Here is an 18737-nt window from a genome sequence, read left to right as displayed (position 1 = left end):
AAAGCAGTTAGAACAGGAGTCGTTACGAAGACCCTCTCTCCTCCTGCCGCCCCGGTTCCTGGGGCCAGAGGTGGGGGCAGAGCAGAGCAACCCGCTCCTGAGCAGTATGTGTGCCCATCCCCCACCCCAGGGCCAAACACCAGACCCCGCACATAGTAGGTGTTCAGTAAACATGTCTTCGGGCCTGGACGTTAATTTCTTCCCAGATTGTTTTGGGTGTCTTTGCTTTTCCCCAGCCCTGTTCCTTAAGTGACCTGGGTCCCAGGGAGGCCCACCCCTCACTTGGAGTGGCCTCTATTCCTCTACCAATCACCTTGGGTGCAGGAAATACATTTCTGGAGATCTCTCCTTGCCTCCCTTCCCACCGACCCCTGGAAGTTGGAAAGAGTCTGCTGCTTGTTTTCCTGTCCCCCGTCTGTCTCCTTGCCTGGGTTGGATGCTCCTTGAAGGCAAGGTCTGTGACTGAAGACCATCCCTCACCCCACCCCTTTCTCCCTTTGGACAAGCAGGAGGGGCCCATGCTTTTAGGGTTTGCACTTGAGAGGCGGCCCAACCCTGAGCTCTAAGTGTGGCATGGAAGACAGGCCCCACTATGGCCTCTTGTCAGGGGCAGAAGGTGGATGGTCCGAGCTGGCTGGGGCCCTCTGTGACACCGCCCCAGCCCATGCCCCCTGTGGGGCCCATCCGTCCAGTTTCCGCTCAGGAAAACTTCACCTGGCTGGCGGGATCCTCGCTGCGATGAATCCATCTGCCAAAGCTTTGCGAGTGTCCCCCTGACCCGAGAGAGCTGACTGCTGACAGTCCCTGCTGCCCTGGGCTCTTTGGGACGGGGTGAGCCCAGCATCTCTCCTTCATGCCTGGAGGGTGTTGATGCTTTGGGGAAGTTTCCCTAGAACTGGCCCTTCTCTGCCTCTCTGGATTCTCGTGATCTCTTATTCTACAAAGTGGGGAGGAGGTTCCCACACAGAATTCAGAGACCCCGAAGAATTCTGAATAGTTGTCAGGATGCTCCTGGCCCTTGCCCCCTTTGCTGCAAACCACTGGCGGCCTCGGCTACGGCCTCGGCACTCGGTAGCCGTCTGGTCTTAACCCCACGTGTCTGCCCTGGCCCCTGGAGCCACGCAGTCTCCTTTTCTGACAATTTGGGAAAGGAAAACGTGTGGTCTGCAGCTCCAAAGCAAAGCAGATACGTCAGGAAACTGTCAAACAAACCCAGACTTGGGGTTTGTACCGACTGGGACAGGCTGTCTGGACCCGAGCAGGGCTGTGACACAGCTCTCACCCACGGAGACCAGGAGAGGTGACGCCAGTGTCCTCCGCAGGTCTCTTGTTCGGTGGTCCTGATCCAGACACGTGTGTTATGTGCCTGGCACTGTGTCACACATGCCACACCTCCTGGTCATCAGCACAGTCTGCCAGAGGGAGGCGGGGCGGTGGTGGGTGCTGCGTTTCAGACATAAGTGGTGTGTCTCTGCAAGGTCAGTCAACTTCCCTGAGACCACACAGCAGGGAGGGGGCTAAAGAAAGGCTTAACCTGTGCTGTCCCTTTCGAACGAGAACTCAGACTGCCTGGGAGCCTTCTGGGCTTGCGTAGGAGAAAGATGTATGGACCTCAGTGCACAGGATGGAATGGAACCTTCCGGCTGTTTGGCAGTAGTTTTTGCTTATTTTCTGGTCACCGATGGGGTGTTTAGTGAACACCTGTTGTGTGTGAGGCAGTGTGCAGGGTCGGAGACCTCTGGAAAGCAGTTCCAGAAAGTTCCAAAAAGCATGCAGAATTGGGGGTGCCGTAGTAAAATCTGGCAGCGTTGCTCCTTCTAGAACCATTGTCGCCTTTGGATGTTCCCGGTCCGTTTGATACCATGAGCTGGTGACGATGTTCAGAAGAGCACACTTACGACGGGTTGTTCTGTACGTTTACTGATTGGCATAAACACTTTTGTGTGTGTGTAATGTTGCAGTAAAGTACAGATTAGGCAGGTAGTAAGAGGGACCAAAGACAAACGCTACCCGGGCTGCCAACCCTAGTCTGTCAGGTTCGGCTCAGCAAATGTTTACTAATGTTTGAGCATTAATTTCTGTGGTTAGAATGTAGCTGCTCCCTGGTAGAGGCTCCCAGCGCCCTGAGCAGACAAATGTGCAGGTGTTTACAGCAGGACAGACAAGAAATGCAGGATGTGCCAAGTGCTATAGGAGGACAGGGTTTCCCAGAGGAAGTCAAGAAAGGGCAATTTTAACTGGTTCTTGAAGGATGAGTAGAAGTTCTTCAGGCAGGGAGGGGGAGATGGCATTCAGGGCAGAGGAACTTGCTTGTCCAGAGGTGGGGACACCCCTGGGCAGGTTCAGGGTTAGGAGAGTATTATGGGCTAGTGGAACAGTAAGAGTGGGGGCTGCCAAGGCAATTGAAATAGCCACTGGCTGGCGCCAGGTTGTGAAACGTTTCCTATTTTAGACGGGGGCAGACGGCAGCCAAGGTAGATGTTTGCACGTGGTGCTGGGGGTGGGGGCTTAGGAGGAGACGCTGGAAACGGTGACCTGCTACCAAGGGCAAAGCCCTGTGTTGTGGGGTGTCCCACTGGGTGGCATTTCCTAGATGTGGCTTTGCACGTCGGGGCCTGGCTTAGCCTGGGAAACAGGAACCTGTGGCCTGGGCCGGTCATGACTCAGCTCCAACAGAAGGAGAAATAAAAATGATGTTTGAGCCTGTGCGGGCGGTCGGGCCGTGGTGGGGGGCTCTGGTACCAGGCCGAGATCTAAAGAGCACTTCTCGCACTTCTGGGGTCCCGGGGAATGGGCACAGATGGGGGGGTCCCACATCCCTTGGCCTCCCTGCTCTGTGGGGAAACACAGCCCGGGCCAGCCGCTTCTAAGGTCCGAGCTGCCCTCCCGAGGTGGAGGTGGGAGGCTCCTTTGAGCCTGGCACTGTCTGTTCCTCATTTCTCTATTTTGCTCACATCTGCAATAACATGACAGTCACCTAGAGTGACCCTGCACAGCAGGCTTTGGAGGGCAAAGCTTTTAAAGCCATTAAAACAGTTTATGCCACCAGCTGATAAGCCTTGAAATGAAAAAAGGGAGGGTCTTGCGCAAGTGACAGTGTGAACTGCTGATCCGTGACCCTCAGGTTACGGGGTGGAGCAACGTCCCGTGGTGCATGGCTCAGGGGCAACGTCAGGCTCCGGGGAACATTCTGGAAACTTTCCAGCCCGACCTCGTCCCCTGTCTTTTATCTTGTGTCCTGGTCTGGGATCATCTTTCTGAGCATTTGGCCTCCTTCCTCAGCATCTGTCCCTTAGGCCTGCCATGTGACCACTGTTCACGCCATTTAATGCCCTTTGGGTTGAGACACTGGACGCTTTCTCTGTCATGTCCCTGATAGAATTTGTGTTATTACAAAGAATCATCCCCAGGACATTTTCTGGGGACACTTTAGGACAGATTAGGAGGACAGCAGGATAGACCTTTTAGATATGAGACCCCCCTCCCCCAACCTAAGTATGATGAGGGCTCTCTAAGGTAGGTAATGGTCCTTCTGCCTTATCCTGAAAAGGCGTTTGCTAATGGGCTGTGGATGGGGTTGGGGAATCTCAGCACCCTTAACTGATCAGGATTAAGGCCAGTTAATTTGCTCATCTGCTTCCCAAGCCACCAACACGTGCACCTTGGAGAGAATGAAAAAGCCCCAAGGCTCTCAAGCCTGACAGCAATCGAGAGCTTTGTTTTAATCAGTGACGGCCAGGCGCCCGTCACAAGGGACTAGAGCTTCTGCTTTTGGCCCCACTTGACAGAGGACTCTTGTTGGAGAATCCTGGAACCAGGAGTGTCCGAGTTAGCTCTCGGCCCACCCTCTCAATTTGTGTAGAGTCTGAAACCTGCTGGGGGCTGGGGTCCCCATCCTCAGAGCCAGATGGTGTCGCTGCCGGGACTCATCTCACCTCTGTGCCCTTGTGTTCTGCAGTGATCAGGGCCAAAGTGGTCAGTGAGAAGGAGGTGGACTCTGGGAACGACATCTATGGCAACCCCATCAAGAGGATTCAGTACGAGATCAAGCAGATAAAGGTAAGAGTGACTGTCGCCGAGCTGCTCCATTGGGCAGAGCGTCGGGAGGGCTGGGAGTGAGGCTGGGTCCCCCAGAGGATGGAGACCGTGTGGAAGTGTCTCTGGGTGCCTCTGGGTCCCTGGACGAGGTCCACTCGTCCGTGGAACAGACAGTAAGGATATCAAGCCGCAAGTTGATCTGGTTTTCCTTCACCATAAATGCCTGAAAAGTTGTGTGGACACGCTGTGGTCCCGCCAACTGGGTTATCGCAGGAATGTGTTCTCTTCCTTTGGATGGAGAATAACGCGGTGGCATAGCCTCGGGTTCAGGTACCACGTTCAGCATGGCATCTATGGAATGTTCTGGGAACCTCTGTCTGTGCCTTAGTTGTTGGGGGGATCGAAGGCAGCGAGAACTCGGTCAATGCCCCTGGAAGCCCTAATTCCCCTCAACTGGGGTGTGGGATCTAGTCTTGTCTGGTTGCCTTTAAGTTCTAAGAGGAGGAAGGATTTGGGGAAAGGTGGGCTCCTGGGGACAGGTGCGGTTGGGGGTGGCTTCCGGAAAGAGGGGAGTGAAGGAAGAAATGGCAGCTACAGCCTGGATGGTGACAGAAAAGACGATTTGCCAGCTGGAGAGGGATAGGCAGGCATCCGGAGCTTTGGACCGAGGGGAAGGTGCTGGAGGGTTTGTTCGGTTATTTTGGAACATTGTTCACATTCAAGGGCATGTGGCAAGGACCCCGTGTTTGAGAGAGAGACATGGGGGACCATGGGGGAGGTTGGCAGGGTAGGACCAGTGTTGGCGGAAGGTTTCTGTTTCCCACAAGAACTAACTTGGTCTACAGAAGGGAAGAAAATTCTCGGCTCCCACTGGAGGGACAGCTTTGTGGTAGTATTTGTCACCATTTGTGTTTAATTTTACTATAAAAATAAAAAGTAGAAAATAACTGTTATCTGCAGGTCAGTGAAACGCTTAATCATTGCATATGTGCCATTTAAGGGCGTGACCCAGTCCCTCAATGGCCAGCTCTCTATTTATGAAGCGGGAAAGAGGACACGTCTGCTCTGCTCGTAGGACCTCATGAAGGGGTTGTGACAAGGCTGTTGTTACCCCCAAGGCCAGCTGCTAGCTCGTTGGTGAAAGATGTCACTTAGCACGGCATGTTGTCACCATCGACATGACCTTTCTGGGCCTGGGCTGGAGTGCAGCTCTTGCAAAGTTGGTTCCTCGTGACATTGGGGGTGACCCTGCCCCCTTTGGGTTTGCTTAGTGAAGCTCTCCATAAAAACCCCCCAAAACAAAAGCCAGTGCTATTAACTAACCTCGGCTTAGGAACCTCATAAGGTTCGAGTGGAATTGCAAAGCCTGGGCTGTCTACGTTCTGCACCCCTGGTTTAGCTCCTTTGTTGTGTGGTCCTGGAGCTCCATTGGGCTGTGCCCCCAAAACTGGGGTGGAGAACCATTCTCAGTCCACTCACATCCCTGCCTGTCACTGTCCCCCAGGGGGGCAGCAGGAACTCCCCGGCTGGGCCTTTCCCACTTCCTTCCAGGGCGCCGGAACTATGCGCCCTTCACCTGGGCAGCAGGTGTGTTCCCAAAAGGCTGTACGTCACTCGGAAGTTGAGACATCAGACATCCTAATCTCGGGGGTGCCTGTCTGCTCTGCTCCCCATCAAGTAGCCAGTGCTTGATCAAATTCCTGGAATTGTACAAAGGTGGTGGCCCTCCATGATGGGTCAGAATCACCTGGAGATATACAAGGCCCTCCACAGAGATTCTGAAATGCCCTCGTTGGCGGCAGGGAGAGCACAGGTGTCGTCTGAGGGCGTTATGCGCAGCCTGCTGACAACGGCCACACTAAGCGATGAATGACTAAAGAATCGCTTTGCATTAGGAAAGGTTGTCTTCCATCCACATCACTGGCACGTTTCTGTCCCCCACTCCCATGCCCTCAGCACCACGGGGGCAGGTGGGGCAGTACCCCATGTGTTCTGGGGGGGATCATTTCACGAGCTGTACAGCCTGTCTCTGCTTACATCTCCTCACTCTCGTCTTCCCAGATGTTCAAAGGACCTGACAAAGACATAGAGTTTATCTACACGGCCCCCTCTTCCGCCATCTGCGGGGTCTCGCTGGACGTTGGAGGAAAGAAGGAATATCTCATTGCAGGTATGTATGTGGGTAGGGACATGCATGGCATATTCTTGGAGACCATCCAGGGCTGTGCCTCCTGGCTCCAGGGGCGGGGACATGGGGAGCGTGAGGAGCAGCCGGTGGAACATGGCCTGACGCCGAGAGTGGCTGAATACAGAAGTCTCAGGGCTTCCCTGCCTTTTCCCATCAGAGAAGCCCATGGCATTCCCCTATGTTAGAACAGTGGAACCAGTGTGACTTGATGGGAAGAAACGAAATAAACCTGTGGTTGTAGGAAATTTGAGGTCAGGTGGACACAAAGCGGTGAGAATTTTAGCCTTTTGTTCCTGGACGGGAGGCTTGTGCTTAGATGCTGGAATGCAGGCCGAAGGCTGAGCAGGAAGCTGGAAGGAGAGTTGAAATCTTGTTTTAAATCTGGTGGTACTGTTCCACGTACAGTATACTTCTTACCCGTATCTCTTTCTTTCATTGTGGTAAAATATACATAACAAAATTTACCATTTGAATCATTTTTCCATGTGCAGTTAGTTCGGTGGCATTAAGCACATTCACACCCTTGTACAACCACCCCCCCATCCATCCCTAGGACCCTCCATCCTCCCATTACACACTCACAGCTCCTGGCATCCACCTTCTACTTCCTGTCCCTATAGACTTGACTCCTCTAGGGACGTCCTCTGAGGGGGCCATACTTGTCCTTCTGTGTCTGGTCTGTGTCCCTCAACATCACGTCCTCCGGGTCTATCTGTGTAGCAGGTGTCAGAATTCCTTCCTTTTCAAGGACGAATCGTGTTCCATTGTCTGGCCACGTTGTGTTTATTGTTTCATCTCCTTTTTCATACTTTATTTGTACATACAAACCTTTCCCTTTACTTCTTTCTACTACCTCCTCCAGGCTGCACCCCAGGAGTCCAGAGCAGGGGTTGCTCCACCTCTGCACTGTTGACATTTGGGGCCAGATCATTCTTTGTCGTGGGGGCTTCCTATGCTTTGTAGGATATTTAGCTGCGTCACTGGCCTCTACACACTAATTGCCATAACACCCTCCCTCTAGGGGGGGTCTCCAGACATCATGAAATGGCCCCTGGGGGGCAGAATTGCTCGGACTTGACATCGATCCCGTGGACCTTCCAAGGACCAAGAATGGTGTGCCCCGTGTCTCTGCTGTCCGCGTGGCAGCTGCAGGTGGCTGGCTACTGAGTGCACGGGCCCCCGTTTGTGCTACTGCCTCTGAGGGACCGTGGCTGCACTGTCACTTCATTTCAATCCGTTTCAGTATAAATAGAAACAGCCTCATGTGGCTCGTGGCCACTGGACTGGCCAGCGCTGTGTCGGTCAGTTAGGGAACATGACTGCTGTCTTCCTTGGGAACGTGGGAGTCGGATCAAAAATTTAAGGAGACACGAAGGGATGGGATCTTAGGACCGCTCCCCTCCACTGACGTTATCTTTTTCTCCACCATCCAAACTTAATCATAAAAGTAAACTCGGAATCCAAATTCTCCATAATTTGCGGGGCTTTCCTTCTGTTTAGGTTATTTGTACCTCCCCCCACACACACACACACAAATCAACCCGTACTGAGTGGGTTCCCTGCGTGCCTAGCCCTGTGCTCGGACACAGGAGTTTGGAAGGGGAGTCCCTGGGCCCCTGCTGTCAGGAAGCACGCTCACATTCCCAAGTGGGGGCACGAGAGAGATCAGAGAGGATGAGACACGTTTTGTGTGGGGGCAGATGGAGTAGCGAGTGAATGCTTCGCAGGTGCAAAGACAGAGAGAGAGACCCTTGAAGGTGCAAGGATCCCGAGTTAGTGTCAGAAAAGGCACTGACCTTGACTATGCGGTGAGAGGTCACTGCAAAATGACCGAGGAGACTTCTGTGATCTGTCCTTGGGTCCTACTCCCCTCCCTTCCTCAAATGCTCATGCCCAGCGTCTCCTTCCCTGGTTTCTTTGTCATTGCATGAAGACTTTTGTCTCTTTCCTTGAGGATGAGGGACTTTTGTTCCTTCTTTCACAGGAACTTCTGAACTTCCTAAATGTTTACTTAAGAGCCTCTATTATTTGTAACAGTTTTATTGAGATACCATTCATACACCGTACAATGCACCCATTGAAAGTGGTTTTGTTGTAGAACGATTGACAGAATTGTGCAACCTTCATCACCACAGCCAAAAAGGAACCGGGTACCCTTAGCTGTGACCTTCCCAAACCCTCCTGTTCTCCCCATGCCCAGCTCTCAGCAATCTGTAGAGTCACTCTCTGACTGTAGAGATTTCCCTATTCCAGACTTCTATATTAACGGAAGCATATAGTACTTAGAATGCTTATAACGGAAGCATATACTATGTGACCCCTTGTGTTTGGCTTCTTTCAGTCGGCTTAATGTTTTTCAAGTACGTCCATGTTGTAGCGTGTGTCAGAACTGCACACCTTTCTGTGGCTGAATAATATTCCATTGAATGGACACGCCACATTTTGTCACCCCATTTGTCATTTCATGGACGTCGGGGTTGTTTCCACCTTTTGACAATTATGAATGATGCTGCTGTGACCCATTCGTGTGTGGGTTTTTGTGTGGACGTGTGTTTTCATTGCTCTTGCATAGATACCTAGGAGTAGAATCGTGGGACATATGGTAACTATGTTTAATCACTTGAGGAACTGCTAGACTGTTTTCCAAAGCAGCTGCACCATCTTCCATTCCCAGTATCTACATTTTTATGAGAGAAATAACATCACGTGGGGAGAGGGGGATGGGGACGAAATCAGGATGCACAAAATTCACAAGCCAACTCTGCCATCCCAGTAACACAGGAGACAGCAAAGAAAGAGCGTTACGTGGCGCTCACAGTACAGACGGGAACAGGCGTCCAGTGAGGGGCTAGGAGGTGCAGGAACAGTATGGGGGCAAACCAGCCTGCAAGTTGGCCCCGGTTATGTCTCCTTTTTCCTACTTTCCTGTATTTGCTAGATTTTGCAAATTATGACATCTTTTATGATCAGAAACACAAGCGCTGCAGACAAGAGAAGGGAGACAAAACCTCTCACGGAGCAAGGAACTTACTGCCCTCACAAATCAATGGCTTCTAGTTTTCTGCGTCCTTTTTGTGTTTGTGAGTGAGGAACAGCCCTGCAAAATGAGAGCTCAGGCTCCTCGCACCGCCCTCTAGGGGCTGTCTGGCCAAACTACAGAGCCGCGGAAGCTCTCGTTTAAAGGGGGAGGGGCGGCGTCCCACCACTGGGGGCTCCTGGGTGGTAAGGGACCTTGGCCTAGGTTCTATGACACTCTTTGTCACCTCCCTGGAATGGAAGTCGCAGTGCCCTTTTCCTGGCACGGATGTTCTCCAAATGCTTGTCACGTTGATTGCATTTAATCCTCTCAGCCCTCTATGAAGAAGGAGCTATTATGATCCCTATTTTTCAGGTAAGGAATGGGGTGTTGGAGCAGTGTGCCCCGGGCACGTGGTGCATGCCTGACCCCACTTGCTCGAGCCGATCGTTAAATTTTAGTTGATTTCATGTCGATAGCTTAAAATTGGCAAGGGTGGGAATCTTTACACCATAGAAATCAGCAGATGGAAACACTGGAGCTTTTCTTCCCAAGAAAGCTGGTGGTCAGACGTGTCTCAGCACGCCTCGGCCTGGGTCACGCTGCGAGGAACAGTGTGGCCAGAATTTAGATCCTGGTCTTCCTGACTCCTGGGTCTCTTACGCTCGGCCACTTTGTTCGTTCGGCCCAGGTTTTAGATGCCCCAACATCCAACCCACCTGCATTGCTTATTAGAATTCCACAGGGAGTTTGTAAAAATCCTGAAGCTCAGGCTGCACCCCGACCGATTCCAGCAGAATCTCCGGGCGCGGGGCCCAGGCATCAGCCTTTCTAAAGCTCCCCAGGCACATCCGGTGTGTGGCCAGGACCAAGGTTCTAACTAGAACCTTCCCTGCTCTGGGTCAGAGACAGACCTTTCATCCCAGAGGCGCCGAATACTCAGGAGGGCTGCACCCAGCAGCCGAGGTCCATTACCTCCCTTGCAAAAGGACTCTCGGACGTCCTCTTCGTCTTCTGTGGCCTTCTGTGGTCAGTCAGACCTGCCTTTCGCCCAGAGATCCTGAGGACCTTGGCATTGCCCTCATTCCGTGAGAGGGACGGTTCAGATCACAGGACACTTTGGCCGGGTCCCAGTGCAGGACAGCCCAGAAGGTGGCTTACGTCCAGCAGTCAGGAGCCCCGGTGTCTCCCGACATGCAGTGTCTCTGCTGAGTGTGTGGCTCAAGTCCTGTCCTCATCCCTTATGCCCCAATGAGTGTGAGGAACCCGCAGGGCTGCTCAGAAAGTGTGCATCAGGGACAGGCGCCCAGGACAGAGTCTGTACCACTGCTTCGTGGTGATTATTTTGCTGGTGGTTGCTTTGTTTTATTTCTCTGGGGGCCATGGTAGGAGAATGTATTTTGCTCAACCCCTTGTCTGAAAGGGAGAGGCTTGTGTGTCCAGATGTAGAATCTTTTTGTGTAGGTCTACACAAAAAGGGTCAATCACAGAAAGCCTGATAATTTCCATTCCTCTCTGTTAATGTTGGCATTTTCTCGCATGCAGAAGCTCAATCATCCATATTTATGTAACATATAACATGTCTGTGTTTTGTTCCTAAACACGGGTCCTTTAAACTGTCCCCAATCTGAATGAGAAGACTATTAGTTATGCAAGTAACTGCAACACCCCTTTTACAGGCTTGCTACAACTGAGCCATCCAAACTGTAGCTCCACGTGTCATAAAAGTTAAAGACATTTAAAGATACGCGTGCATTCGCCTGGGAACACTGTGTGCCTATCACCTCAGCCTACCTTACAGTTCATATCAGAAGCAAGCAGGTGCCATGGGGCACATTTCAGTTTCCTAACTGGTCATGGGACGTAGATCAATGGAAGGCACTTCTAACGGTGGCTGACTCAGCTCGTTGCCGAGGAACCTGTCTAATCCGACTTCTGCCCCGGGCTCAGTGACACAGCTCCAGATCAGATCTGCTGTCTACTTTCTGAAGCACAGATTCTAGATCTTTTTCTCCTGCTAGCCAGAAATCACGGGGTGCAGCAAACCACTCCGCCGGCACTGGTTACAGCCCTGCCAGTAACCACAGGGCTGAGGCAGCCTATCCCCTCCGGGGCTGGTGACTCAAGTCCACATGTCACACTGGGCACCAGGAGATGCTCGTGCTCGGGAACTCTTACAGAATTGGCCCTGCAATTTCCTTCTGCAGTCTTCTCCCCCCAAAGGAAAAATAAACATGCAATGCTCAGCTACAAATTTTAATTAATTCCTATTTTTCTGTCTCCAGGAAAGACTTTGCTTTTTTCCGAGGCAGACATGAGAGTAGAATATTGTAACAGATGCTCACACATGCATGCCCAGCCAAGTCTTAATTATCTCTTCTGAAAAGGGGTTTCCTTTTAACGTTCTGAGAGGCTACTCCATTTACACATGGCTTCCATGTCAGCCCAGGAACGAGGGCCGTTGAAAAGAGACAATGTGTATTTCATCTCCATGTCCTGCCTTTGCTTACTCTCTGCAGAAGCTTGAATTGGTAATGAAAAGGTTGAAAAGGAAGACAGCAGGAAAAGACAGATAATGAGGTGAATTGGTAGAATAAATACCCAAGTCATCATGAGTAAACTTTTATTGAGCAATTACTACGTGCAAGGAACTGTGGCTAGAAAAGGATTCAGACACAGCCCTTACATATGCTTATGATGTGGTTAAGGAGTAAGAGGCATACGAAAAACAATGAACAATAGAAAGAGGGATATTGATGCCAGTCAGGGCTACAGCAAACACTGCTCTAGAAAGTTGGAGGGCGGAACCAGAATGGAACTTGGTCTGTCTGTAAGGAATGATGAGGCTGGGCAGGGGAGGGGCTGCAGTACACCTGTCCAGGTAGTAAGTGCCAGAAGAAACCAGGATGTAGGAGTGAGTTACTTGCCATCTGGTAGTTCTGCTCCTTCCCTAGCTATTCTGAACTCATAGAAAATGGCTACAGGTCTAGAAGAAAAGTCAAATATCTATGAAGTGTTGAAGGCCACCTGAACACTTCCTTTTTAGTGAGTAGGATTCAAAATAAATGCCTGCTTCTTGATCCATCGAATCCATTTTCTCCCCTGGAATGTCATACAAATAAATCCAAACAGATACAGGGAAAAGTGGGGCGCCCAAAGCTAAGAGGGCAGTTCAAACACAAACAAGGGCATAAGAGTTCATACTCGAGGGTGTCGCGTGCAGTCTGCGCAGCCCACAGGATGTCACTGCCTGCTCGGAGCCTCGGGAAAGCCAGTCTGCGTTTCCCCTGGCACAGGCCGCAGTGTCATTCGTGCCTGTTGGGGTGCAGTGGACAAGCTGCGTTATTACTTCACTGGGCACGTTTCTGTTAGTGGATTCCCCTTGGCCAGCACTGTCCCTGAGGTCAGTAAGCTGGATGCACTGAAGCTTTGTCACTCAGAGGTGAGCAGGGGACAGCCCGAGGGGTGTCACTCAGAGGTGAGCAGGGGACAGCTCCCTTCTGGTGCTCATTACTGGGCATTTGTGTCTCCTGGCAAGGTGCCATCCTAGCAGGAGGGGTTAGATTTTACATGACCTCCGCAGGCCTCGTTGGGTTCTGTCATTCAGCAGAATACACGCCTTTGTCTTTTTCTCCTGCTATTCTAATGCCAAGACTGCAAAGGCAGGGAGGGAGCCAAGTCGGGAGCCCAAGGTGAGTGAGACGAATAGCATCTCATCATCCCAACGGTGGGAATTCCGAGCAGATTCCCAACTGCATAAAAGTCCATGGTTTTGCTGTGGGTAAAGGAAAAACCCAGAATTACCAGTTTGACCTCAAATGGAGAAAATGCTCATGAATAAATATTTGGTGAAAAATGAAACAGGAAACAACAGAATCTACATACAACATGGTTTTTATGTCAATACATGTGCATAAAAGAATATTGGAAGAAAATACATCAAAATGTTAGCCGTGGTAATGTAAATAGGGGAGGTTTTTTATTTATTTATTTATTTTTTTATTCTTTTCTGCTGCTCCGATGTTTTCAACAGTGAGCATGCAATCTTTTATACTCAGAATAAGCAATCCACTGTGTGTGAGTCAGCTCAGGCTGCTGGAACAAAATGCCACAGACTGTATGACTTCAACCACAGACATGTATTTCCTCACACTGTGGAGGCTGGAAGTCCAAGACCAAGGTGTCGGCAGAGTTGGTTCTCCTGAGGCCGCTCTCCTCCGCTTGCAAACGGCCGTCTCTGTGCGTGTCCATGTCCTTCTCTCCTCTTCTCATAAGGACCGCGGTCTCATACTGGGTCAGGGCTCACCCATCCTCATGACCCCCTCTCTCCAAATCCAGTCACATCTGAGGTGCTTCATCATACGAATTGGCGGGGGGTGGGCACGGCTCAGACCACAACACACAGTATTGTCAGAACTAAACCTCCACCTGCCCGAGCTGCGTCCAGATTTGGGAGGTGGGCAGGAGGAGAACTCGTAACTTGCCCTGAGCTTGGTGACCCTGTGTCTCCTCAGGAAAGGCTGAGGGGAATGGCAAGATGCACATCACCCTGTGTGACTTCATTGTGCCCTGGGACACCCTGAGCACCACCCAGAAGAAGAGCCTGAACCACAGGTACCAGATGGGCTGCGAGTGCAAGGTAAGCGGGCATCACCTCCTTCCAGGCTTCACCTCATTACCGCCACCTCCAGGTAGACTGCCCGGGTTTGATGCCTGGCTTTCCAGGGCCTCTCGATGCACAGGGTCTGGACTTAGCACCGGGCTCTGGGGAGGTGTGGCCTCTTCACAAGTAAGGCTTTCTGGCCAGGGCCAGAGCCTTTGGGGTCTGGTCCCCGCAGAGCCCTGGACACACCACTGCCGAGGGATATTTGGGAGGTAAAGGGAATCTGGCATGTGGCCTGTAGCTTCTAGGAAGGGAAGCCTTCTAGGAGGAGGACTTTTGTGGGGAGAAGATGCTCCATGGGTGTTTTTCTACAAACGTACAAGTGCAAAGACTGGTGTGCTGTACGAAGTGTCCCAAGTGTTACACTGTTGTTGCCCACAGTTCCAGCCGTTTCCATGCGGGTCCTTGTAAATGTGGGGTCTGTGTGTCAAGAACACCTGAAACTCCAACGCCGCTTCTTAATTGTGGCTCAGGCGTTGTGCCAAGCACCGTGAGGGCAGCCCTGACACTTAGGCAGCTGTAGAAGGGGAGCTGTACCCAGCCCCTGGCCCCCAAGGTCCTGTCATCTCCTGACACCCTTCCGTCCCCATCCCTGCTCCCGCCAGCCTCGACGCAGGAAGCGCTGCTGGGTAACAGGTGCCCCTCTGCGTCACCAGTAGTGAGTGTGGGCCCAGGCGGTGCCGAGCCACGCACGACCCTGCGGTGAGGCAGCTGGGATTGGCTGGTGCCGGTGGCTCTGTGTGCACGGCCCTCCTGCCCATCCTCGTAGATCCTCCCACCCTGGCCCTTAGCTCACCTGAGATGTGAATTCCGACCTACAGCTACACGTAGTCACGTAGGTTGGGGGAACCCCTCTACCCAACATGAAATCACAAACCAGTTCCTTTTTCATTACGTGGCCAGGAAATTTTCACCCTCCTATAGACTCAGCTTGCTGGTCCCCTCTAAGCCCCAGCGTGCTTGACAGCAAGACACCATCCTTTTGATGTGACCTGCACCTGTCTCCGGGAAATTTAAGACCCTTTGTGGTGGTGGTTACGATTATTGTTATACTCCCGGGAGGGCGGGGCTAAGCTAAGGCCATTTTGCCATGCTCGGAGAAGGTGGACCAGACGGGCCAGAGTGGAGGAGCGTCTGCAGTAGCTGGGGGTGCAGAGGCCACGCAGAAGGCTCCCCCAGGCTTCATCTCCCCTTGGGCAGGCTGCCTGCTGCCGTTTGGACAGGATGGGACTCGGGAAAGGCTCTTGGTGGAGCAGGTTTGACGCTAGTCCCAGTTCCCTCATTCTCTGCTTCACTTATTTGGTCTTTCATTCAACCAACGGTTTGACTGCCTTTGCCAGGCGTGTGCTGGGGTTCTGGAGACGCCCCGAGCGGCCTGGGTCCCTGATTGAGTCCACCTCGGTGCCCCTCTTCCTAGATCACACGCTGCCCCATGATCCCTTGCTACATTTCCTCCCCGGACGAGTGCCTCTGGATGGACTGGGTCACGGAGAAGAACATCAACGGTCACCAGGCGAAGTTCTTCGCCTGCATCAAGAGGAGCGACGGCTCCTGCGCGTGGTACCGCGGAGCGGCGCCCCCCAAGCAGGAGTTTCTTGACATCGAGGACCCGTAAGCGGGCCATCAGCACCCCTGTGGTCAACTGAAAAGCCTCCAAGAGTTTCGACTGGTCCAGCTCTGACATCCCTTCCTGGAAATAGCATGAATAAAACAGTCATCCAAGTGGGTCTAAATTACTGTGATTCTCCTCCCCGCCCCTTTTTCCTTGTAAACACGGTTGTGGTTCTGGAGGGAGAGGTCGGTCCCACACTGCACCCGCCAGCCTGTCCACTGTGCGCCTCAGTCTTCGATCCTGGGGTGTGGCCAGGGGTAGGACACACAGGCCTTCCTCCCAGGCTCAGCCTTGGCACTGTCACAGATGCTGAGCGGGCAGCATTTAGGGGTCCCCCTGGCCTGGTCAGGGCAGAGCCTGGAAATGTGCATTTTGCAGAAACATTTGAGGGTCGTTGCAAGACTGTGTAGCAGGCCTACCAGGTCCCTTTCCTCTCGAGAGGGGCATGTCCCTCGTTTCCTGCACCTTCCACACCTCTGGCCCTCGGGTGGCAGCCACTGCCCCTTCCAAGTACCCTGCCCATCCCCGTGTCCCCTGTGCCAACCACGGACTCTCAGCACCTGTGACTCCCAAATACTCCAGGAGCAGCCCTGGACCAGTGGCTTGTTCTGGAAGGAGCCCCATTAATCTTGTTAATTCTCAGAATTCCAGTGGGAGCCTCCCTCCGGGCCTCGTAGAGATGTGGGAGTAACAAACTTCAGCTTTAGCCAAGTCATTTCAGTCCCCCCACCACCACACACACACACACACATTCCCCAACCCTTAGGGAAATATGGGACATTCTGCCCTGAAGACAGATGTTTAGGGGATGATTGGCTGCCCTTGTGGTTTGTTCTTGAGCTTCTGAAATCACTCATGCTTCCTCCTCCTCATTCTGGCCCCGGGCGTCTAGATGGAGTTGTGTGAATTGTCCTTGCAAGCCTTCGTGTGTGGCCAGTGGCATGAGCTAGGTACTCTCTGTTTGCACACCCTGAGGGCATGTTCCCCAACACACCTCAGAGCCCCACCAGAGAAGGTGTAATATGACTGCCCTCAAAGCCTGACAGTCCCCGTGCTGTGCCTGTATTTCTGCGAGAGACGTTAGCTAAGTGTCTTAGAAAGTCCTGCCTAGGACGGGACACACCTTGGCAGAAGGTGGCTTTGGCAAAACTCGTTTCTGGGCCTCCAGGACCCTGTGGCCCGCTTTAAGAGACATCTCATTCTTCTAAAGATGAATTCTCAAATAGCACGTGAACCCAAGTTGCAGAACCCATCCTCTGCTTATATTATATTACAAAGATGTCTCCATTAAGAAACTTCATAGGAGACTAGGAATCCTGTTTGTTCCCTAAAAATGGTTTTGTGATGCTAGTAAAATGGGGGTGAACCTGGGCAGAAATTTCTCAGTAACAATAATCTTCTTTTTCTTCCTACTTGTGTTGTAAAGATAAAAGTCCTGAGTGTTTCGTGCATGTGTGCAAACATGCACATTATGCACGTGTGTGCACGCGTGCACACACCCGATGACACTGAGGTCTGGCAGCCTGTGAGTGGTCCTTCTGCAATGCTTTTAAGTCGCCATTTTCTAAGCCTGCTCTATTCTGTGGGAACTCCAAAGCACCTGTAAGACTCCTGACCCCCAAGTGGCATGCAGCCCCCATGCCCTCCAGGGAGCTGGTCAGCATAGATTTTGATGACTTCCCTTTTCAGGGCAGACTAGGAAAAGATCCAGGAATCAGCCCCGCTCCAACGGCGCGTTCATGCTGTATAGTGGTATAAAGTCTGCAAGGTGTCGTAATGGACCAGTCCGTGTGATTTCAGTATAAACGAGAACACCAGACCCTCCGATCAATTTAACACCCCACCCCCGTTGGCTTCTATGGTGTTATCATATGTAACATGTACTCCTGTTTCTGCTGATTTTTTAAATGTTTTGGTTTGTTTTCTGACATCAGTTGTAATCATTCCTGTGCTGTGTTTTTTATTCCCCTTGGTAGGTGTTAGACTTGCACTTTTTGTTTTTGAAAGGTTTCTGCATCGTGGAAGCATATGACCCAGAGTGGAGAGCATGGTATGGCCCTGGCTTCTGATGGTGGTCCCTTCAGCTCTTGTCTTTAGTTCTTTGAGTATCATAGCTTTTCCTGTCTTCACCTTTTGTTCTCTGGTTCAAATTATTATAAAAGAAAGGATCTTTGAGTCAGCTGGTTCTAAAAGATGGCCTTGATGTTCAAACCCTGCACGTTGGTCTATTAGCCATGCTGAGCAGGAAAAAAAAACAGTCAAGATGAAGTGCCCAGTGGCAGGCGAGAGAGAAAGCCACTCAAATATTTACCTTCACAGTCAATGATTGCAATATATATATAGTTTCAGAAGGCTTTCCATTTGGCGTTGTTTAATTTATATGTTATATTCTAAGCACTGCTCTTGCCTCCCTCTATTCTTGTCTTCATGCAAGCAACTCAAAATATTTAAAATAAAGTTTACATTGTAGTTATTTTCAAATCTTTGCTTGGTAAGTAATAAGAAATATCGGACTTGCTTCCGTAATTTAAAGCTTTGTTGATTTTGTTTGTTTTTGTTCGGATTCTTTTTTTTATTATTATTATTATTTTTAAATTTTGGGGCAATGTGTTTTTGCTGGAATATGAAGTCTGAGACCTTCCTGTGCTGGGAACACGAGAGTTGTTGAAAGGCGACAAGCAGACTGCGCATGTCTCTAGTGCTTTGTATCATTCTTGAGTGATCGCTCGGTCAACGGACAATAAACAGTATTATCCAAGAGAACTTGGCTCTCTCCGTGTGGCTGTGTCTGCTGCTCAAAGCTGCTGCTTTCTAGCTGTACCTCCAAACACCTCCAAATGAACCTCTCCCATGGGGGGCGGGGAGGTGATTTGTCCCCAAGAGAAACAGGTCTGGGCGTGCTGAGAGAAACAAATGAGATGCAGCAGAGACCAGGAGCAGGATCTTCTGAAATTGGCAAAGGACAGGAGCATAGGACAGGGCCCCACATTCATTTGGCACAGGCGTCTCATGTTTTGTTAACGCACACAGAAAAGCAGAGCCCTGCCCCCACCTTCCATCCCCGACCAGGAAGCGATTTGCGCCCTCTCCACCCAAGAGGATCAGGAAGGGAAAATTCCAGACATCACAGTTTCACCTCTAAGTGTTTCTGTAAGTATATCAAAAGAGTAAGAACTGTTTAAACACATTCCCAAAATATTTTTATCACACCTTAAAAACT

At 51.4% G+C, this 18737-nt stretch overlaps 1 protein-coding gene across 1 annotated transcript in view; it reads left to right on the top strand.

Annotated features, from left to right (window-relative positions):
* The window catches only part of TIMP2 (TIMP metallopeptidase inhibitor 2), a 47206-nt gene extending 28926 nt beyond the window's left edge, over nt 1-18280 (top strand). Inside the window, exons 2-5 of the mRNA XM_081027534.1 lie at nt 3959-4059; nt 6100-6208; nt 13757-13881; nt 15323-18280. Of these exons, the coding sequence (XP_080883660.1) occupies nt 3959-4059; nt 6100-6208; nt 13757-13881; nt 15323-15520 (533 nt within the window). The 3' untranslated portion in view covers nt 15521-18280. The remainder of the gene's footprint in view (nt 1-3958; nt 4060-6099; nt 6209-13756; nt 13882-15322) is intronic.
* Nucleotides 18281-18737: the final 457 nt, after the last annotated feature.

Source organism: Rhinolophus hipposideros (assembly GCF_964194185.1).
Source record: "Rhinolophus hipposideros genome assembly, chromosome: 20".
NCBI classification, from domain to species: domain Eukaryota; kingdom Metazoa; phylum Chordata; class Mammalia; order Chiroptera; family Rhinolophidae; genus Rhinolophus; species Rhinolophus hipposideros.
This window is presented reverse-complemented; position numbering and strand designations above follow the sequence as displayed.